The sequence below is a fragment of the Passer domesticus genome, chromosome 6 (assembly GCF_036417665.1).
Source record: "Passer domesticus isolate bPasDom1 chromosome 6, bPasDom1.hap1, whole genome shotgun sequence".
Classification (NCBI taxonomy): Eukaryota; Metazoa; Chordata; class Aves; order Passeriformes; family Passeridae; genus Passer; species Passer domesticus.
This window is the reverse complement of record NC_087479.1, coordinates 17679762-17698515: the sequence shown is the minus strand read 5'-3', so window position 1 is coordinate 17698515 and position 18754 is coordinate 17679762. Positions and strand designations below refer to the sequence as shown.

At 38.7% G+C, this 18754-nt stretch overlaps 1 protein-coding gene across 8 annotated transcripts in view; it reads right to left on the bottom strand.

Annotated features, from left to right (window-relative positions):
• The window catches only part of EML5 (EMAP like 5), a 99992-nt gene extending 82350 nt beyond the window's left edge, over positions 1-17642 (bottom strand). For 4 of the 8 annotated variants that reach the window (XM_064423634.1, XM_064423637.1, XM_064423635.1 and 1 more), the window contains exon 1: positions 17167-17640. In XM_064423634.1, the coding sequence (XP_064279704.1) occupies positions 17167-17363 (197 nt within the window). In that variant the 5' untranslated portion in view covers positions 17364-17640. Of the gene's footprint in view, positions 1-17166 lie in introns of all 8 variants that reach the window. The other 4 variants (XR_010364311.1, XR_010364312.1, XM_064423639.1 and 1 more) reach the window with 2 other exon arrangements.
• Between the last annotated feature and the right edge of the window lie 1112 nt (positions 17643-18754).

Genomic DNA, 18754 nt, shown 5'->3' with positions numbered 1-18754 from the left:
CATGCAGAATTATGGATTTGAAAATTTTGAGTCCTCATGAAAAATCAAGGATTAGATTCCAATTTCACACAATATAGTGATTCTTTTCTGTTCTTTTATTGGACTATGAGTGATCAAACAATCCCTATAAGCATAGCAATCTATACAAAAATACAGTATCTTGATCTAACTTCTAGAGTAGAAGCATCAAGACAAATCACATACTTGAGAACATTTATTGTTGGAACAGTCCTGAGCTGTTCACTTTAAATAGCTTCCTAGTGCAGACAGAAAGAGCTTAACTGGAATGGGTGCCCAGAAACAAATAACAATAAACACTTCCCATACACAGACTATAGGAACTTGTGGTGCGATGCAGTTAACAGGATCAAACAATGACTTTGAGCTCTCTCTGGGTGCTCTGGGTATGACCTTCAACACATCTCTATTGAGGTGTCAAAATCTTACAACTCTTGGGATGGTATCTGCAATAGCTGCTTGCCATTCATCCATTCAGTTCCTGAGATCAGGCAGAAAAGTAGGGGTATGGTTCAGCTCTAAAGGCAGCTTTCAAATCTCTTAGTGTGGGACTTGTGGGCTTAGGTACAGTCCCTCACAAATATTCTCTTGCTTTTTGTTTCTTAGGGAGAAGGAAGAGATTGCTTAGTGGCATAAGAAGCTCGGCACTCAGAAGAAAATGACACATATTCCCTTCACAGCACTCAGAAGGAGAGAATTCCCTTTCCTATTCTGGCGATGAGAGCTGGTATGACCTATCCAGTTCAGCCTGCTGGAACTGTGCTTGCATCTAGCCCACACTGCTAGACTGTAAATGGGTGCTTGATTTCTTTCCTCGTCCTTGAAGGATGACTAAGCTGATGAATGAGATACTGTGCTTGTCCAGAAAAGGAAACAGATATTCCTAATGAGCAGTTCCTCAGTGCCTCTTCTTGTTTGCCTCTGGCCTTTCCGACCTGGGCTCTTGCACAACAGATGTTAGATCTAATGCAGTAGCATGTAACATATGTAAGAACATGTCCAAAAGGCAAACTTTATAATAAAAAAGCAGGTATTGAGCTAACAAACCGCTAAGTCAAATTAATTTTTAAATTGACTCTAGAACTTGGCAGTTCTCAGAGGAGTTCAGAAATAGAAAATTTTTAAAAATTTGTCTGTCACTATTGAACCAAACCAAGTAGCTGGACTTGTAGTGAGCTGAGGTTTCCACCACTATATCTGAATGACAGATCTTTTCCTAGCCAGTCCCTCCAATTGGGCTGAAATGCAGTAGTAGAGCTTCAGCAGCATACTGAAAAGGGATGTGTTTCTCACTTTAGTACATTCAAGCTCCTCTTTTTAACACATTCAGGAAAGGTTCTTTCCCCTTTTCAGAGCAATATGTAATAATCCCCCAACATTTTGACCAGATCCATGCACTGCACAAGACCAATGTTAGGTTATTATATTAAATACTAATGGCAGCCAATGAAAAAAAAATAAAACTTGTCCCTGTTGTGTCTGCATGGAATGAGACTAGAGACGTGGACAGATCCTCCAATTTGTGTGTGGTTTGAAGTGGCAGGGGATCCTGAAGGAGAATCGTCAATAATAAACTACTTGATATTTAAAGAAATTAAGATTCTTTTTCATCTTTACTTGGTTTGTGCTGAGCATTAGCACGCATTGATTAATACAGACAGGCTGCAGACAAGGATACAGTATTAAAGATGATGTTTCCTTAGCAACAATATTGGATGAAAATCCAAGAATATATTCATGTGACTACTCCTGAGCTTCATAAAACTAGGGCACCAGTAAAAATGCACAAAAGAATACTGCAGTAAAATAACAGCATCTCAGACATCTATTAATTAAGAGTTAATTTCAAGTGTGAAATTGTTTCTATGCTTAAATAAAGCAAAATATTTTCATTATATGTTTACATACATTTTTCATACACTCAAGAATATTTTCTTATTTTCTGTAATTTATCCATATTTTCCAGAAAGAATAACAGGGAAAGCTACAAAACATTTGTGTCATACTATTCAAGATCTTATAGCAGAAAGAGCTGCAATCAGCAAACGTCTCTCATCAAAGTTTAAACAGATCAAGCCAGAGCACACTTATTTTCCATAGACAAAACAAAGCAGTATTCATCATGGAACACCACTACCAGCCTTCCATGCAGTTATTGCCCCAGAGCCAAAAATGTCAAATATAGGTTTCTGCTGTTTCATTAAACTGCACAAGCATCCAGCTTCAAAGTAAGAGAGGCTGAAGTGGAGACAGGGACAGTGAACTCAAGTTTTGGTTGGTCATTCCCAGCTGCAGTTTATCTCATTACCATCCATATTTTCTCCTATTGGATGTGAATGTTTTTAGATTAACACGAAACATTTATAAACAACCCAGAGACTGCTAAAGATTGCTTCTATTTTTTCTGAACTCCAAAGAGGGACAAAAATAAAAAAACAGATGTACTTCAAATAGAAGGAAAGAGTCAGAGAGTGACTAAAGCAACACTGATACAAAGTTCCTACAACATCAAATATGAGAACTGAGTAGAATATTCTGGGAACTACATGGCCCTAAATGAAGATGTCCATTTTTGTCTTGCATTGTCATATCCTCCACTGCTGAGGAAGGGATTGGCTTCAGCTTTCTGGTAAGTCATCATCTCTAGAAAACTGATTAAAAATAAAGATACTCCCCTTCTTTTCAAATATGAATGATTTTGCCAATGCCAACAGGAGAACTCATGCTTTGACTGAGTAGGGTTGCTGGATTTTTACAAATTCTACATGATTGTGACAATTTAATCACCAGGTTTTCACAATCTGAGGAACAAAATTCTTTTCTAATATGCCCCTTGAAAAAGAAGACAGCAAAATTACTTACATGTTCCTAGCTAAAAAAATCTTCTCACATGAAAGTTAGAAATATCATATACTCCAGATTCATTTGGAGATAAATTTGCTAAGATAATGTCTTGTTATTCTTTAACAGCTATTAATATTAAAGAACTGGTGGTCCAGTAATGGGACATACTAGACCCTGATGTTAAGTAAGAATCCCACCTAAAAAATATCCAACTGCTTTCTTTCCTTACAAGACAATGCATAGACTTGACCAATTATTTAAACTATTATTACATATGAAGTGTCAAACACGACTCTCCTAGAACCAGCAGCAAAAAAAAAAAAAAAAAAAAAAAAAAAAAAGAAAGAAACAAGGAAACCAGAAGTGCAAGATCTGTGGAAAGCAGACAGTGCAATCAGCTGTCAGTAACTTAGGAGACATTACAGCTGTTCAGCTCCTTTGGGTCTCCAGTTTTGATGACCCAAAAGAGATCCCTTAACAAACCAAGAAGTACTAATAAATTATTTGGTTAGGATTTGCCAGTCACAAGGCTAGAAAGCAGTCCTTTGTTCCTGAACACATGGTGAAAAGCATACAATCCTACAAAATAATCACAGATTTTTAAAATATTTAGTTTAAAATTAAAGTGGAAACATCTATTTACCATTCTAGCCAGTTGATAACAGACTACTTTACTAAAAATTATCATGCCATAGCCACTTAATCATGGGGAAACTGAGACAAACATGTCTATAAAATATAAACAGAATTAAGTTCAAATAAATTTTGTCGTGAAATACAGTCTAGAAAGTGAAACTAAATGGCAAAAGTTCTTATCACATTTAAAATTACTCATTTTTCAGTGCACAAAGACTCATTCCATTGCTGAGTTAGAAATCTAAAGAACAAATTATTTAAGGTCAAAGAAGCATTTACACCAAGTTTTTCAGCCAAGACCATTTAAAAAGTTACATTTCAAAGGAAGGTTACTTTGGATGCTTCCGACCATAATTTAACTAAATAAACTTGCTTGACATACAAATTTCTCTTGTTTCTAAATCTTCCACTACTACTAAAACTCTTTGAACATCCCTTTACCCAGCCATTACAATCTGCTTCTTCTCTACAAGATTTAGAACAGTTTTTAACCACTAGATTAACCTTCATCTATTCTTGCAAAATTTATACTAGATCTTCTAGTATCACACAGAAAAAAAAAATCACAGAATGTACCATTTTCTTTCATATTTCTGAACAAGTATATTAAACAGCAATTCCATCTTTTCTCCTATGGAAGAAAATGAAATATTAATGAAAATCTCTCAATGTGCAAGAACTTATCATCTGAATATTTGAGTGGATTCACAGAACAATAATTTATTTTTTTTAGTGACAATTTTTGAAAAGTTCTTCTTTTATACAGAAAGATTATCCTGACAAAATTAGCAGTTGGCTTAATGTAAGGACTGGTGGGGAGAAGGCAGTGGCAGAGCTGCTACTGGGAAAAGCTGAGATAAGCACAACATTCATTCTGTGCTTCAATGGACTGTACTTCATTACCAACCAAAGAATGAAGTACAGTCAATTGAAGCACAGAATGAATAAGAAAATAAGAAAAACAAGGAAAGAAGCTTTAGAGCAGAAGAAAACACTATCTTGCCAGCCCTGGACACTGCAGATACACCAGATTTCTTCAGGAGTTCTTGAGTATATCAGACCTACAGGTGTTCTGCAGGTGTTTGACAGAGGTGTTTTGCCACAGAAAAAAGTCAAGGATATCTCTAATACTGGTCACAAATTGACCATCCCAGCATCTAACTTCGCACCAGAAAAGTGAAAGGAACCAGGATACCAGTTAAAACTGGGACATCTGAACCCTTGTTTAGAAAAAAACTATAAATATGGTATAGAGGCCACAAAAGAATTTACACAAAAGACCATCTCCTAAAACAAACAAAATCCCCACATGTACCAGAACCATAAATAAAACAGGAAAGAAGATAGGAAAACTAGAGAATATTCAAGGGACTCAGAAGTCAACGTGTAGTTAGTAAGCAATGAAAGATGTCACCCATGTAGACTCACAAACTTAATTACTGAAAACCAATAAAAAGGAGAAGATGGATAAAAAGAATTCATGTGTTACACTCTCAAGAAAATACAAATCTTCTGCTTAAAAACTATGTTTATCTCAAGAATACTGATCCAGTTGACCAATCCTAATGAGGAATGTAACATAATGTAACACTCATAAGCATATGCTGTAACCTGTACAAGACAAAATCATGATTATTTATAAATTATTAGTGAATAATGTTTCAAAGGCTATTCATTTTTGTGGTATTAATTTATATGGCAGAAGAAACTGCAACTGAAAAAAAACAGTAAGCAAAAGAGGAACCTGTAACTAAAAACCACAAATATCATCTAACGTGCAACCTTGATCTGAAAAAAAACCCCAAACCAAATATTTACCAGTTCTGCAAATACTTCTTTTATTTCCTCAAGTACTGTAGAAGGCATTTTTACTTAAAATGTCACATTCACCACAATAAATCTTCAGGCAATTTCCAAATGCTGTCAGATGCCTTGTCTTGATCTAAGATAAAGCATCATTCACCTTGCTTGCTCTTGTAGAGGGATTATAATCAGGGAACAGGGATTAGCATAGTTCTAAAAGTCAGGAGAAGGTTTATACTGTTGTCAGCTAACCAAAACATAGAATTAATCCACTCATTCTGCATGAAAGCTGTCTTGATAAAATGGAGACATCTCACCACCACAACTAAAATGCATCATTTCTTTGAAGTGATTTTTACATCTAAATACATTTTGGGTTTTTTCCCCAGTGGCATGTATATATAATATTTGTATGCACCTTTATCACAGTCTGACATTTACAGGAGCTTTGCTCTTGAAATAAGTTATCCTATGGTTCAGAAAATTGAAGGGTCACTGTTATTTTTTAAATATCCAGCTAGATTTAGTCACAAGAAATGTACCACATAAATAGAAATAATCAAAGCAGCAAGACACTCTTTTAGAACATTGTTATAAATATATGTCATATCTACAAATTTCATTCTCAGTTGGGGTAAAGTAAAACATACATTAAGTAATCAGGAGTGAACTGCATGAGCATTGTGAGAACAATGATTTTAATGTAACTACGAGCAATTTCTAAACATGATTTTCAGCTTGGACACATTTTCTTTATTATTAGGTCTGGTCCTTTGCCTTAGTTTAGTTTATTTTCTTTCACTTGAATTTTTCACCTGAATCAAGTATTTTACTTACATAATAATTTCGTGCCAAATATCTTATCAATATACTTCATATGAAGCCAAAGAAAGTTTAAGATGTAATACTTTCTGTAGTCAACACAGTGTAAAAGGCAAATGAAAGATTTCCCTAAATGTAATCTGTCACCAATGTGGCTAAACCACCAGTGGAGGCACTACTGCAGCTACCTCTAGAGCTGATCATTTTGTTCACACTGACATTGTCCTCTGCAGTTATGCTACACACTCTCTGGACACATTTCTCTCAATTCTTGAATTCAAACCCCAAAAAAGGAGCCTCTAAAATATTTATCAAAGATGACACCATGACTATTTGAGCAATTAGAATGTGGACGTTACTGTTAGAGTGGAAGATTCAGTTTTGAGATGGATTTTGGGAGATTTCTGTGGAATTTTTGGGTTTTTTGCTACAATGGCATGTGCTTTTAAAGCAAAATAATCAAACTGACCTTTGCATACAGTTACGAGTCTTGATTCATCCTGTCTGCAGCCCAAAGCGATCGGCACTACAAAGGAATTCCTCTGAAAAAGCTTGGAATATCAAACAGTGAAATGAAATTAGAAACCTATGAAAAATGGTTGGAAGGATTGTTCTCTGTATTTTCTGAAGTAATATCTGAATACCCAGGGCTTTCACAGAAGAATAAGCATCAGGCACCATCTTAGAGAACTTTCAGAAGAAAAGAAGTCCAGCAGGAAGCCTCTCAACAGTAATGAGGATTCCCAGTTAAAGGAAAGTCTTTTGCAACTAGGCTGAAGACAGCTACTCAGAAGAAAAGATACAGTATTTCTTTGGAGATTTAATAATGCAGGTATCTTCTAGCAGCTAGGTAAAATAACAAGGAACCCTGCTTTTCTAACTGAAGTGGCCTCACAAAGACATCTTGCTTCAAATGCAGAGTAGTGGTGGTGTTATCAGATGGTGCACACACTGGAATTCTTTGTGGTTTCTATCTTTTGCAATATAAAAGATAGGCATCATAAACCTGGCCCAAAAATTCAATCATAGCTTTTGCTACCAAATGTTAAGGCAATCTTGGCTGATTCTGACCTTTTTTGTGCAAATCAAGCACTGCACTTTCAAAGTCTATTACTATGATAATAGCTACCAACTATTACTATTACTATGTAATAGCTAACAGCAATGCAAATAATGATACTGGGTATTTCTTGTAGAAATGGAAATCTTTTGTAGCCAGTGGAGTAATCAGAGCAATCCGTGCCCTAATGAAGGTGATTTGTATGTATCTATAACATTCTGTAAAGTGCTTCACTGTTACACCAGGGGAAATTCATATGACACCAGGTGACACACCAGCATCTCATTGGGCAAAATATCTTCAATACATCTATTTTGAAGAGAACATTCAACACCATCTAGGTCAAACATTCAACTAAATTATTAAGATGGTTATGGGAGCTTTCACATTCTGCTATGTAAATTCAAGGAAAATTACAGCTTTATTTTTCTTTTCGAGGTATTTCAAGTGCCCGGTAGCTTTGCTTACCACATGAATGTAGCAAAACCCAATAGTTTATATCAAGTCAATTTCCTGATCATAATATAACAGCATTATAATTTAAGTATATCTTAACAAATCTAAATTTTAATGTGAGCATATGCCTAATCTTTATCAGTACAGATTAGACACCTTTGCCACTGTTATGAATAACAAATTACTTTTCCATTAAAGTTGTTGATGCTAAACAAAAGTGCTGTCTTAAATCACAAGTACAACTTTGCAAGTTGTGTAATAATACTTTGAAAAACTAGGTAAACTATATCTTGAAGTAAAAAAAATAAAAATCTCCTTGATATATTATAAAAGATACTACTAAAATCTGTGGATTTTTCAGCTTAATGTCAGTGTCAGCTTAAACTTCAAAACCCCCAAAATGTAGATGACATGAAACTAGAAATATCTTTTTGCAATTATTTCAGGTTCTGTTTCAAGCACACATCTTTTTAAAAAAGCCTACAATGCTTGTGTTATTAATTACAGTAAAGTCTCAACTATTTTTTTGATATATCATACAGAACATGTACACTACAGTTTTCAAACTAAAAAAATTAGAGGGGGGTAAAAAAAATCATTATTCCAAAATTATTGAAACATGCTAAGTTACTGCCTATCACTACCATAATAACACTGCAAACACAACCTCCTTTCCCTCCCTATATCAAGAGAATGACTAACATACTGAACCACTGAAAACACAGGTAAGCAGAAATATAATTTCTTTGACTACAATTTGGAAAAACTAAAAGATTAGGACAGACCTCAAAATTTCTACAGAAATACTCCAAAATTTTTAGGAATCAATTATTAAGCTTTTGGGTACATTTCCTGTTCTTCTCAGACATTGTCCTAGAGCCTCAAGTTGTTGCAGTAGTTCTGAGAAAAAAGACCCAACTACCAAATGAAGAAAAGCATTTTCTACAGCACCAAGACATTTTCCCATTTAAGTATTGACCTGACCTGACCCTGCCTGTGAGCACTGACAGAATCAGATCAGAAGGTGATGTGACTGCTGGCTATGAAAAGCACAATGCATGAAAGCAAGCTCCTAAGCCTAGCTCCTTGCTGTGTTGATCTACTTTAATCAACTTCTAGTATGTTTTATATGTTCAATTCTGGTTGGATATTTTTGGTATTTCTATTTGTGTAGTTTTAATTAGGAAAAATAAAGTCTTCAATGGTATGCAGGTGTATTAAACAAAAGGCTTATTCTAGTCTCACTTCAAACTGAATCCAGGAATGTTTTTATTCTGTATTCCTAAAATATTTTCATTTTATCAAAAAATCCAAGAAAAATATTTTCTTAAAAAGATGATATACAAAACTTTTTTACTGTAGGTAAAAAAAAAAATTAAAAATCTAATGAAGTTTCGACACTAAATCCCTCAAAAAACATCTTTCAGACAGTATAACATGCTCCAGAACAGGTCTAGAACTACTGACAAAACTTGGTTTTCCTGAGGTAGAAGGCACATAATTTGTCTTTCATTTCTCCCCCTGATCTGTTTAAGATATGAACCCAAATCTTCCCTTCACATTTGACAACTTGAGACCACTTGGCATGAAAAGCTGGAAAGAGTTTAACTGGGACTTCACCCTTGTGAACCACAAATAAAATGGTCAGCAGGGTAATTATCTCACCTAGTAAGAAGAACTTCCTATCTTCTGCTGTTAGAAATGCCATTTTTACTGATAGACAAAAGATACTGAAGCTAGAGGCTTATAGGAGGACTGCTTAGTTTAATCACAACACAATTTAGGTTTTAAGTCATGATTTCTTTCATGGAGAGAAATAAACTGAGTATACTCAAAAAGATCATCTGGAGATGGTAAAATGAGTTAATTGATTTATCTTCAGTATAAACAAATAAACATGACACCACATATGCCCTAAGAATAAGCTAAGGAGAATACATGATTTTTCAGCTGGAAATATAAACTTTCAGGGGAAAAGGAGAAATCATTTCCTCAAAATATAATCATAAAAGAAAAATGCCTTAATGGCTTATTAATGGCTTAACAATGGCTTATTAATGGCTTAACAAAGTACAATAGTTTGGTGATTTAACCTGTTCAAGTGATTTGGGTGCCTGTATTTGACCTCTCAGAATGGTACATCACATGACTTCAGCATTACATTGCTTTCATCCATTGAAGCAAGAACATTGTTTCCTCATCAAGTGCAAATGGAGAAAATGAACCCCAGGTGCCACATTTCAGCAGGAACCTACCAGCCGACACCCCAAAGCCCACTCTTTGTTACAGAAAATATTCTTAAAGGCATTTCATTTCACAGTAAACATTCTATTACATACCAAAACCACACAATCTATACTTCATATCTAATTTTCTTCAAGAAAAAATAATCTGAAAAATTATTTCCTTAACTAGATTAACATTTTATTTTTATTTGAATTTTCACGTGGGAAGAAAGTAATAAATAATGTTTGTAGTCAAAACACTGAAACTTTCAATCTGAACCGCCAACTCTGGAAACTCCTACTGTTCAACATGGGCCTATAGGTTAATTTTTGGTTGGAAAGCCACTTGATTTGTCACTGAGCACCACTGAAAAGAGCCTGGATCCATCTATCTTCTTCACACTTTTGCTTCATCAATTTATTATATATATTGATCAGATGCTCTCTGAGCCTTCTTCTCTCTGGGCCAAATGGTCCCAGCTCTCTCAGCCTCTCACCAGGAGAGATGGCCAAGATTGGTCATCATCTTTGTGGCCCTTCAATGGGCTCTCTTCAGTAGTTCCTCATGCCCTGAGGAGCCCAGAATGGCACACAGCCTCACCAGAGCTGAGCCAAGGGGAAATACTCCGACCAAGGACCTTCCTTGGGAATTGAGAACAAACAATGGTTTTCCAACACCATACCTAATAACCCACCATACCTAATAATCCAAACAAACACTGGTTTCCCAACACCACAGCTAATAACCCAGGCTGTGTGCACCTTGTATGTTTCCCCAGTATTAGTCAAGCTACATTTTGAGGTGTTTCTATGCATGATCCGTTTCACATTTGAAGCATAACTATAAAATGGATATTACTCCTGTTTTCCTCCAGTTATTAGAGGCTACAAAGGGGGATGACTGGCCTTCTTTGATGGCTATAATTATTGAAATATTTTGGGAGATTACCCTTCTGCAAATTAATAAACAACAGAGTTCTTTTCTACAAAGAAAATATGGACTGTATAAATTCAAGTGCATACAAAGAATTCCTCTGCTTAAGCTTTCTTTCCTCTGTCACATTCATAATTCAAAAGCACAAGAGGTTACACATGATAATTAGAAATTTTTCCTTATGTGGCAACCTAGTATTCATTCCGTTACACTCCCTGAAATCCAAAATACACAACTAACCATTAAATTCTGAGTGAAAATTCACAGATCTGTTGCCAAACCAATTAACAGAATTTCACCTGACAAAATTCTGTATCTATGCTTAGTATCCATTCCTTTTGTGCTTGACTGTCATCTGGAGTTAGGTCAGAAACATACACCATTTATTCCAGACAAGAACAAGACAATAAACCTGACAGCAGATACCCCAACATTCAATTGCTTCAACTGTTTGTCGAGGTTTTTCGAGAACTCTTAAGGTGTCAGACTACTGGGGGAACACAAAATATGGAAAGAAAACAACTTCCTTCTACATTCTTGTGAAACCTGTTTGGCTCTTTTTCTGAGAAGATGTTCTCTTTTGTTCTTTTTTTTTTTTTTATTACTAGCATCCAATGAAAAATCAAAGAGAGGCAGAATGATACAATGAGATGGTAGAAATACTCAGCATCTTTACTAAAAAAGTCCAACAACAGGTCATCCAAAGTCGTAACACTGCATAGTTAATGAAAAGAGAGGGTGAGGAAAAGATCTGTTGCTATTCAAAACTGGGATGTGACTAATCACTGCACTGTTAGAATTTCTGCTTGCAAACCACAGCTGACAGGCACACAGAGGAAGGCTGGACCTGCCTCCCAGAGAGCATTATCTAGGAGCAGTCTTAGAAAGCAGCTGACAGTCTAACAATTCCTTAGATGCTGGTGGTTAGACTAACACTCAGAGTGTGACAATAAATACATAAATCAGAGCTGGCAGACAGCACTAACACCAGAGAGAAGAGATGATTTTAGTGGTTTTGGTTCTCACTAGAACCTAAGTAACGTTGACACTAAAATGAAATGGTTTATTTTGCCTTGGAATACAGGATCAAAACCATAGTATCTTAAGCAGGAGATCAAGTGGAAATTTATTTAACACTGTCATCTTTTTATATTTCAAAGTGCCTGAAAAGATCAGTTTAGTGGCTAGAGGTTTGGTTGCTTATTTTTATTCCTTGGGAAACAAAGTTCAGGTAATTCCCAGAGTTCACAGGAACAAGAAAAACTGTCTTAAGAAAAGCCATGATGTAGACAAGCAAATTATTTTGCTGGAAACAGCCAAACCCTGTCTCTGTGAGAACAGAGACAAATGCTTTGCCATTCTTTCTACCTGTCTTGCATATACCTCTGCCCTCTGTAAACATGCAATTTTCCTCTCTACAGTCTTGGATACAGAGGGGCACAAAGGTGGAAAAGAATCAAGTTTTAACTAAACTGAAAGTACATTTATTTCTCCTCTGTCTTTGTAGCATGGTATTGGTTAGTTTCTGTTACAAGAACTCCTAATAGTGAAGAATTTCAACGGTTTCTGAATAATCTTTTAAGTTATGTTTGCCCTAAAAGCAGAACACTGCATGAGTCCTAGGGCAAATGACGCACGATTTCTTTCCCCCACCTTAGTCCAAGGAGAAATATACAGACTTCAGACAAGAAGGGAAATTAACTTCTTAGACACAGCCTAGAGTTGCTCAATAGCAGAGCCATAAATGCCATTATCAGCAGAGATTCAAGAGTTCTTACTAGCATAAAATGTGCCAGCTGCTACCTTAAGCAATAAAACCTAAATGTACCACAAACATCTTAATCAAGTAGTCACAGTGATTAAGTTCTAGGAAGAATATACAAAAGCACTATTATTTGCCATCTAGCTGACATAATGAATATTAAAAAAGTAGGACAGATAACTCTTCCTCATTCATTTCCTTCTGACAGAGAAACATAATTCTTCTTTCTGTGACTGGCACAGTTGTGTGGTTGTTTTGTGCAGCATAAAGATAATGGTGCAAAAGGATAATTACAAGTAAGTGCTTAAGTTTGAAATTTGAAAGAACAGACATCATGGAAAGCAGAATATAAAATCTTCCCAAGTCTACTAAAGTTCTCAGAAAGATGCACTGGTTTAACCTTATGATTTGATTTTATTTTTCAATAGTATCATCAATGCCATATGAAAAGTTAATTCCTAGTAAAATTCCAGTACTCTGAAGCAAAAAAAAAAAAGATGGTCACAGGGCTAGAGTATGGAAGAAGGAAGGGAAGGAAGGGAAAGAAGGAGCAAAAAAAAAATACATCAAAAGGAAAAATTATTCTACAAGTCACCTTGGAGCATGTCAGCAGTCTCCTTGGAGCACATGGAACACATCAGCATAGAGAATTGTCCTAGTGACACCAAAGGCTTTTGCCAGTAGACACCCATTTAAAAAGGTGGAAAAGTTCAGAGTTTCCAATCTTCTAATATATATATATATATATATATGCTTTAGCTAGCCCAGACAAATAAGGAGCCTCAATGTGAGTATGAGTTTTACAGTATGACAAGTTAATACTCTGAGGGGGCATATTCTGAAATCTTGATTCAGATCAGATGGAAATACAATCCTCCTAAGGTGTCTCTGAAATGGGAAGATCAACCAACATTACAAACCCTATGATCCTCTAAACCAATAAAATTGTGGAGAACAAAGTTAGGACCTACTCTGAACACCAAGACACTGTTCCTTCCTCAGCTACCAGAAAAGCAAACCATTCTACAGATCACAAGCTAGTTTGGTGATGCATGAAATCCTAGAGAACACACACTTGAAACCAGTAGCTTTGTAGGAACAACTTGCATTTTCATTCAGTATTAGTATCTCCTACACATACACAGCCATGGCTGGACAGGGGAACTTATCTTCCACAAACACAGCAGACATCCAAGTTATGCTGCTGGCAACAGATCAAAGCCAGTCACCTGAGATTCTATGTACAAGATTGTTCTCCTTATTTACTCCTGAAAACATAAGAAACTCAGTTAACTGCACTCCTGAAAGATGCAAATTTTCAAAGCATTTCTGCATCTGACATTTTCCACAAGTGTTTGCACACATTCCTGGACCTCAACCATAAAAATATGCAAATGAGTAAGAAATGGGAGACAAGTAAGATTAAAAACATGTAGAACAGTGAGTTGATTTCTAGAAAATAATTCTCAGAATAGAGAATAAAATTAAAAAAAAAAAAAAAACACAACATCATAAAAAGCAAAAGCTCACCAGCAAGCAAGAAAAGTACTTTTAAAAATGGATTACAATGAAGAGAGTTCAAATTTAAAAACAAACAAATCACCAAAACAGACTAATAAAAGATGTTTGAAATTATCCTAATTATCCTTTTGTAGTTTGAAAGAGTTCTCAATAGATCTGAGGGACAAAACACTGAAAGAGAGCTCTCTTACTTTCACTATACAGTTAACTGAAGCTGAGGATTTTGGGGTGTGGACACCTTGAATAAAATTAAGATTAGACACTCATACTGAAAACAAATCATGTTAAAACACCTAATCATATAAAAAAATCTTACAGCAGGATTACAGAGTTTCATTTAACAAAAGCAGGCAAAACTTCAGAACAGAACAAAAACTGCTAGTGTTAGAAATTTCCTATGACTGTGCATTACTCAAATACTGTTTTCTACTACTAAAGAAATGGTCTCTGACTTAAGAACTGCCGTTCCTCTCTCCTGATTGATGTTTACAATTACAATGTCATCCAAAGAATGCTAACAATATAGAAGTTCTCATAATGAGGAGTACTAATAATATCACCATGTAGTGAGCAATATTTATGCTTAGTCCTTGTAGCTATGGAGCTAGGCTCATAAAAGTTTCATTCTTTAAATACATAAGATTTTCAGACTCCAGAGCTGCTTTCACAAAATAGACCCCATACTTGCAAAAAGACACGTAATCCTTCCGTTGCTTTCAATAAAAAATTCCAAATATCTGAGCATTCACAGTACTTGCTGAGACTGCTAGAGCACGAAAAATATTCATTCTTTTCCAATACAACAGTTGAGTTTATCTTCAGAGAGAAAATTTAGTAACACTGATTACTATATTATATAATCAATTTTTGCACGTGCTTTTTGGGCTTTGGGTTTTGTTGTTGTTTTTTTTTTGTTTTGTTTTGTTTTTTAAATGTTTGACCTTCCTATGTCTCCTTTAAATATTAAGAACTAACATGTTTAGATACCCAAGTTTAGCCAGCAGAAGTGTGAGATGGCATTTAAACGATACCACGTTGCATTTTAGAGAAAGTAGCAACTGAAAGACTTATCAATGCAAGTCTAATTGTACTATTAGAAATAGCCATGCTGGTTTTAAATCAAGCATTCCTCTTTATGCATGCTAATATTTCTGTAGATCTTTTGCATTTAAGAACCATCCAAAATTCTAACTGCATACTTATCATACTTAGAATTATATTCTCGCGTCAATACAATTAACAACAGGAGAAACTGCTGTATTTGAATGGGCCATGGTATCATTCAAATCAAAGTACATACACAAACCAGACGTGCTTTCTCTCCAGTTAGCTGACCTACAGCAGATTTTTGTTTATTTGTTTGTTGGGTTCTGTGAGCTTTTTTTGTTTAGTACTATTCTAAACAATTCTGTCACATTTTAGCCAAATGTAGCACTCTGTACCAAAACTGAGAGAGACTGAGCAAGAAACTGTTACCACATGCAAACAAAAAACTTGCCCGGTTGTAAGTCAAAACCATTTAATTCTTGCGCTACAAGAAGTGCTACCGAAACAAACAGAGCCATTGGGAAGCACTCCTGAATGCGTGGTATTAAATGTGTAATATTACACTGCCGTGACCTTAGAGCGAGCAGCGAGCCACCGCTTCCTTAGCACCACAGCAAGGTGCAGATCTGGATTTCCCACAGCACCCGACATCACAGGTGGCTAGCAGTTCCTAAGAAAACAGTTTTTCCTGGATTAAAGTGAGAATGTTGAAACATTAAGCAATGCAGATAACAGCGATTCAAACTCCTGACTCAACACCCCTAGTACAACACTCTGCCGTGGTACATTGACTACGTTTTCTTCACATATTTAGCAGCAAGGAGAAACATACTATGGAAGTGACACCCTTCACAGCCATACTTCAGAACTATTTAAATTCCTTCCAAAAAATTTAAACAAAGGAAAAAAGTGGCCATTATGACCAAGTTTTCTAGTATGTCTAAAGCCTAATGAAAGACACAGCATCTATTCTGCTCTCTACAGGCAATACCTGTTACTCATGAGTAACACATACAGAGGTATGCCTTGGAGCACTAAGCATCATAAGAACAAATTTTGTGCTGTTAAACATAGGAAAGATCTACAAAAATATCTACTGCTAGCTCTCACCCCAACAGGAAGACCAAAGGAAACCAGAATTTAAAATCCATCTGCAATGACACCTACTGTAAGGGGAAAGATTGATGACTCAGGCTCACATCTGCCCTTCATACTCCTCAAATTCTCTTACTGATCTCACAACACCACTAGGCTTTCAAAAGCATCCTTGGAGTGGAAAGACATATAAGAAATCATACCAGCACACTTCTTTTGCAACATCAGTCTGTAATTAATTTTTTTAATGGACTCAGCACCTGGTAACATCCCCTGCCAAATGAACTACTGAGCTACCAAAGAAGCCGCAACTTCTCAAGAAAGGCTGTTCTTTTAAGATTACCCTAAAAGTTGCGTGAGTTACAGGCAGGCCACTAATTCCCCATGTAATCGTCGCCTTTTAAACACCAGACAAAGGTCTACCTGCTACAGATTAACCTCCTCCGCAGCCCAAGCGCTCCGGGAACACACGCGATTAATGCTTCTCCTCCCGCCGGCCCTTTGACATTCAGGGGCGGCCGGGGACCGAGCGGCGACCCCCGGGCTGCGGCGCGGGGCACAGGCGCCCGTACGAGTTTCGGCACCGCACACCGGCGGCAGCGGGGGACACACAACGCGGCTGATTAAATCCGACAGCTAAAAGCCATTTCCAGGCTGTTTCTACCCACGGCGAAGCCCGGGCGGGGGGGGCGGCGAGGAAGCGCTGGCTGTCCTTGATGTATTTCGGTCCGACCCGCGGATCCCCAGAGCACCGGCGGGACGCGCATCCCCGGCGCTGCCCGGGACGGCTCCCGGGGCAGGCGGGGCTGGGGGACACTCGCGCCCCGCTCCAGGGGGAAGGAAGGAGGGAGCGGGGGACGAGCCGGGCCGTGGGGCCGGGACGGCCGGAGCGGCTCGGAGCCCGCGGCGGGATGCGGCCCGGGGCGCGCGGCGCCAGCGGTACCTGATGATGTCGTCCTGGTGCCCCAGGTAGAATTTCTGCCGGTGCTCCCGGGGGCTGTAGACCACGCCGACCCCCGCCACGAAGTAGACGATCTCTTTGGCGGCCGTGTAGTAGAGGTTGTTGCGGCACTGATGACCCCGGTAGCCGTAGACCCACTCCAGCCGCAGGTGGCAGCTCGGCGCGCTCCGGTCAGCCATGTCCACCCGCCCCCGCCAGCCGGGTACGGCTCGCTCCCGCCGGAGACCCCGCGGGAAGGGGGCGACGGGCCGGCCGCCCCCTCCGCTCGGCTGGGTGCCCGCCGCGCTAATCCCTGCCCGCCGACATGGATGCCCGCCGCCGCCGCTCGTCCGCCGCCTCACAGAGGGCGCCGCCGCCCGAGCGCGCCTCGCCGCCCCGCGCCGCCAGACATGGCTGCGCTGAGACGCCGCCCGGGACGCGGAGCGAGGGCGCGGCGCCGCTCCGGCCCCCCCGCGCCCCGGATGCGCCTGCGCCGAGGGCGGCGCCGTCAGCGGCCGGGCGGGCCCGCGGGCTGCGGGGGGACCCAGCGGGGACCCAGCGGGGACCCAGCGGTGGCGGCCACCGAGCGGGACGGAGCGCGCATCACCACCACGGCGCCTTGTGGCGTGTCGCGGGGCTTTTCTATATTTACCTTTAATTTTTTTTTTTTTTTCCCTTCCCAAGAGAGGCTGTGTCTTCTCCCCTTTCCCCAAGCTGAGGGGAGGTTTTGTTGGTTTTGTTTTTACTGTCCCTTCGGGGAACATGTCCGTGCGTTGCCTTTGCCCCGACGCAGCGCCGCCGGCTCTCGGGGGCTGGAGGAGTCCCGGCCCCTTGTCAGCCGATGTCAGCCCCCGATGCCAGCCCCGCTCTCGCCGGGGACCGGCGGCACGCCAGCTCCCTGCCATCCGAGAAGAAAATGTCAACTGTAATTTTTAATGACGATCAGTTAACCCTTTCAGCCCACCGCCTGAGTCATGCACCGCACGCAAAAATTATTCTCCTTCAAGCCCTAATTTCCCCATGCACAACTTTTCAGCCTCAGCTCTCAAAGCGTTTTCCATGGCAAAGTCACCACTGTCCGACCTCACCCACGTGGAAGCGGCTTCTCCCTGCCGCGTGAGCAGCAGCGCCGGGGACCCCCCTCTCCAAGTCCAGAGTTTTGGTCAGAAAAACGTGCTCCCCCCCCAGCTTTGTCACTCTGTAGAGTACCGCGCTGGGTAAATAAATGTACAGTGCATGATCATGTGAACAGCTTTGTGTTATAGAGTTTAATTCTGTTCTAAAAGCCCCTGGGTAACTGTCTGCTTTGACAATTTAAAATAAATCAAATTTTTGCCCTTTTACTTTCAGCACAGGTTTGGCTTTCCAAGTGTATTTATTTTATTAGGATTTATTTTTAAATCTACATTTCTTTACTTCTTTTGCTCTTTTACTATATTATTGCTCATATTGACTTCTCCCACAAAATATTTACTCTTAACTAGTTAGTTTGTACTGGAGACATTTTTCTGTGCTACTTTATTTTCATTTTAATTAGAGGGAATTTTTTCTCTTAAATCTTTCTTGTATAAACTTAATATTTTATAAGTAC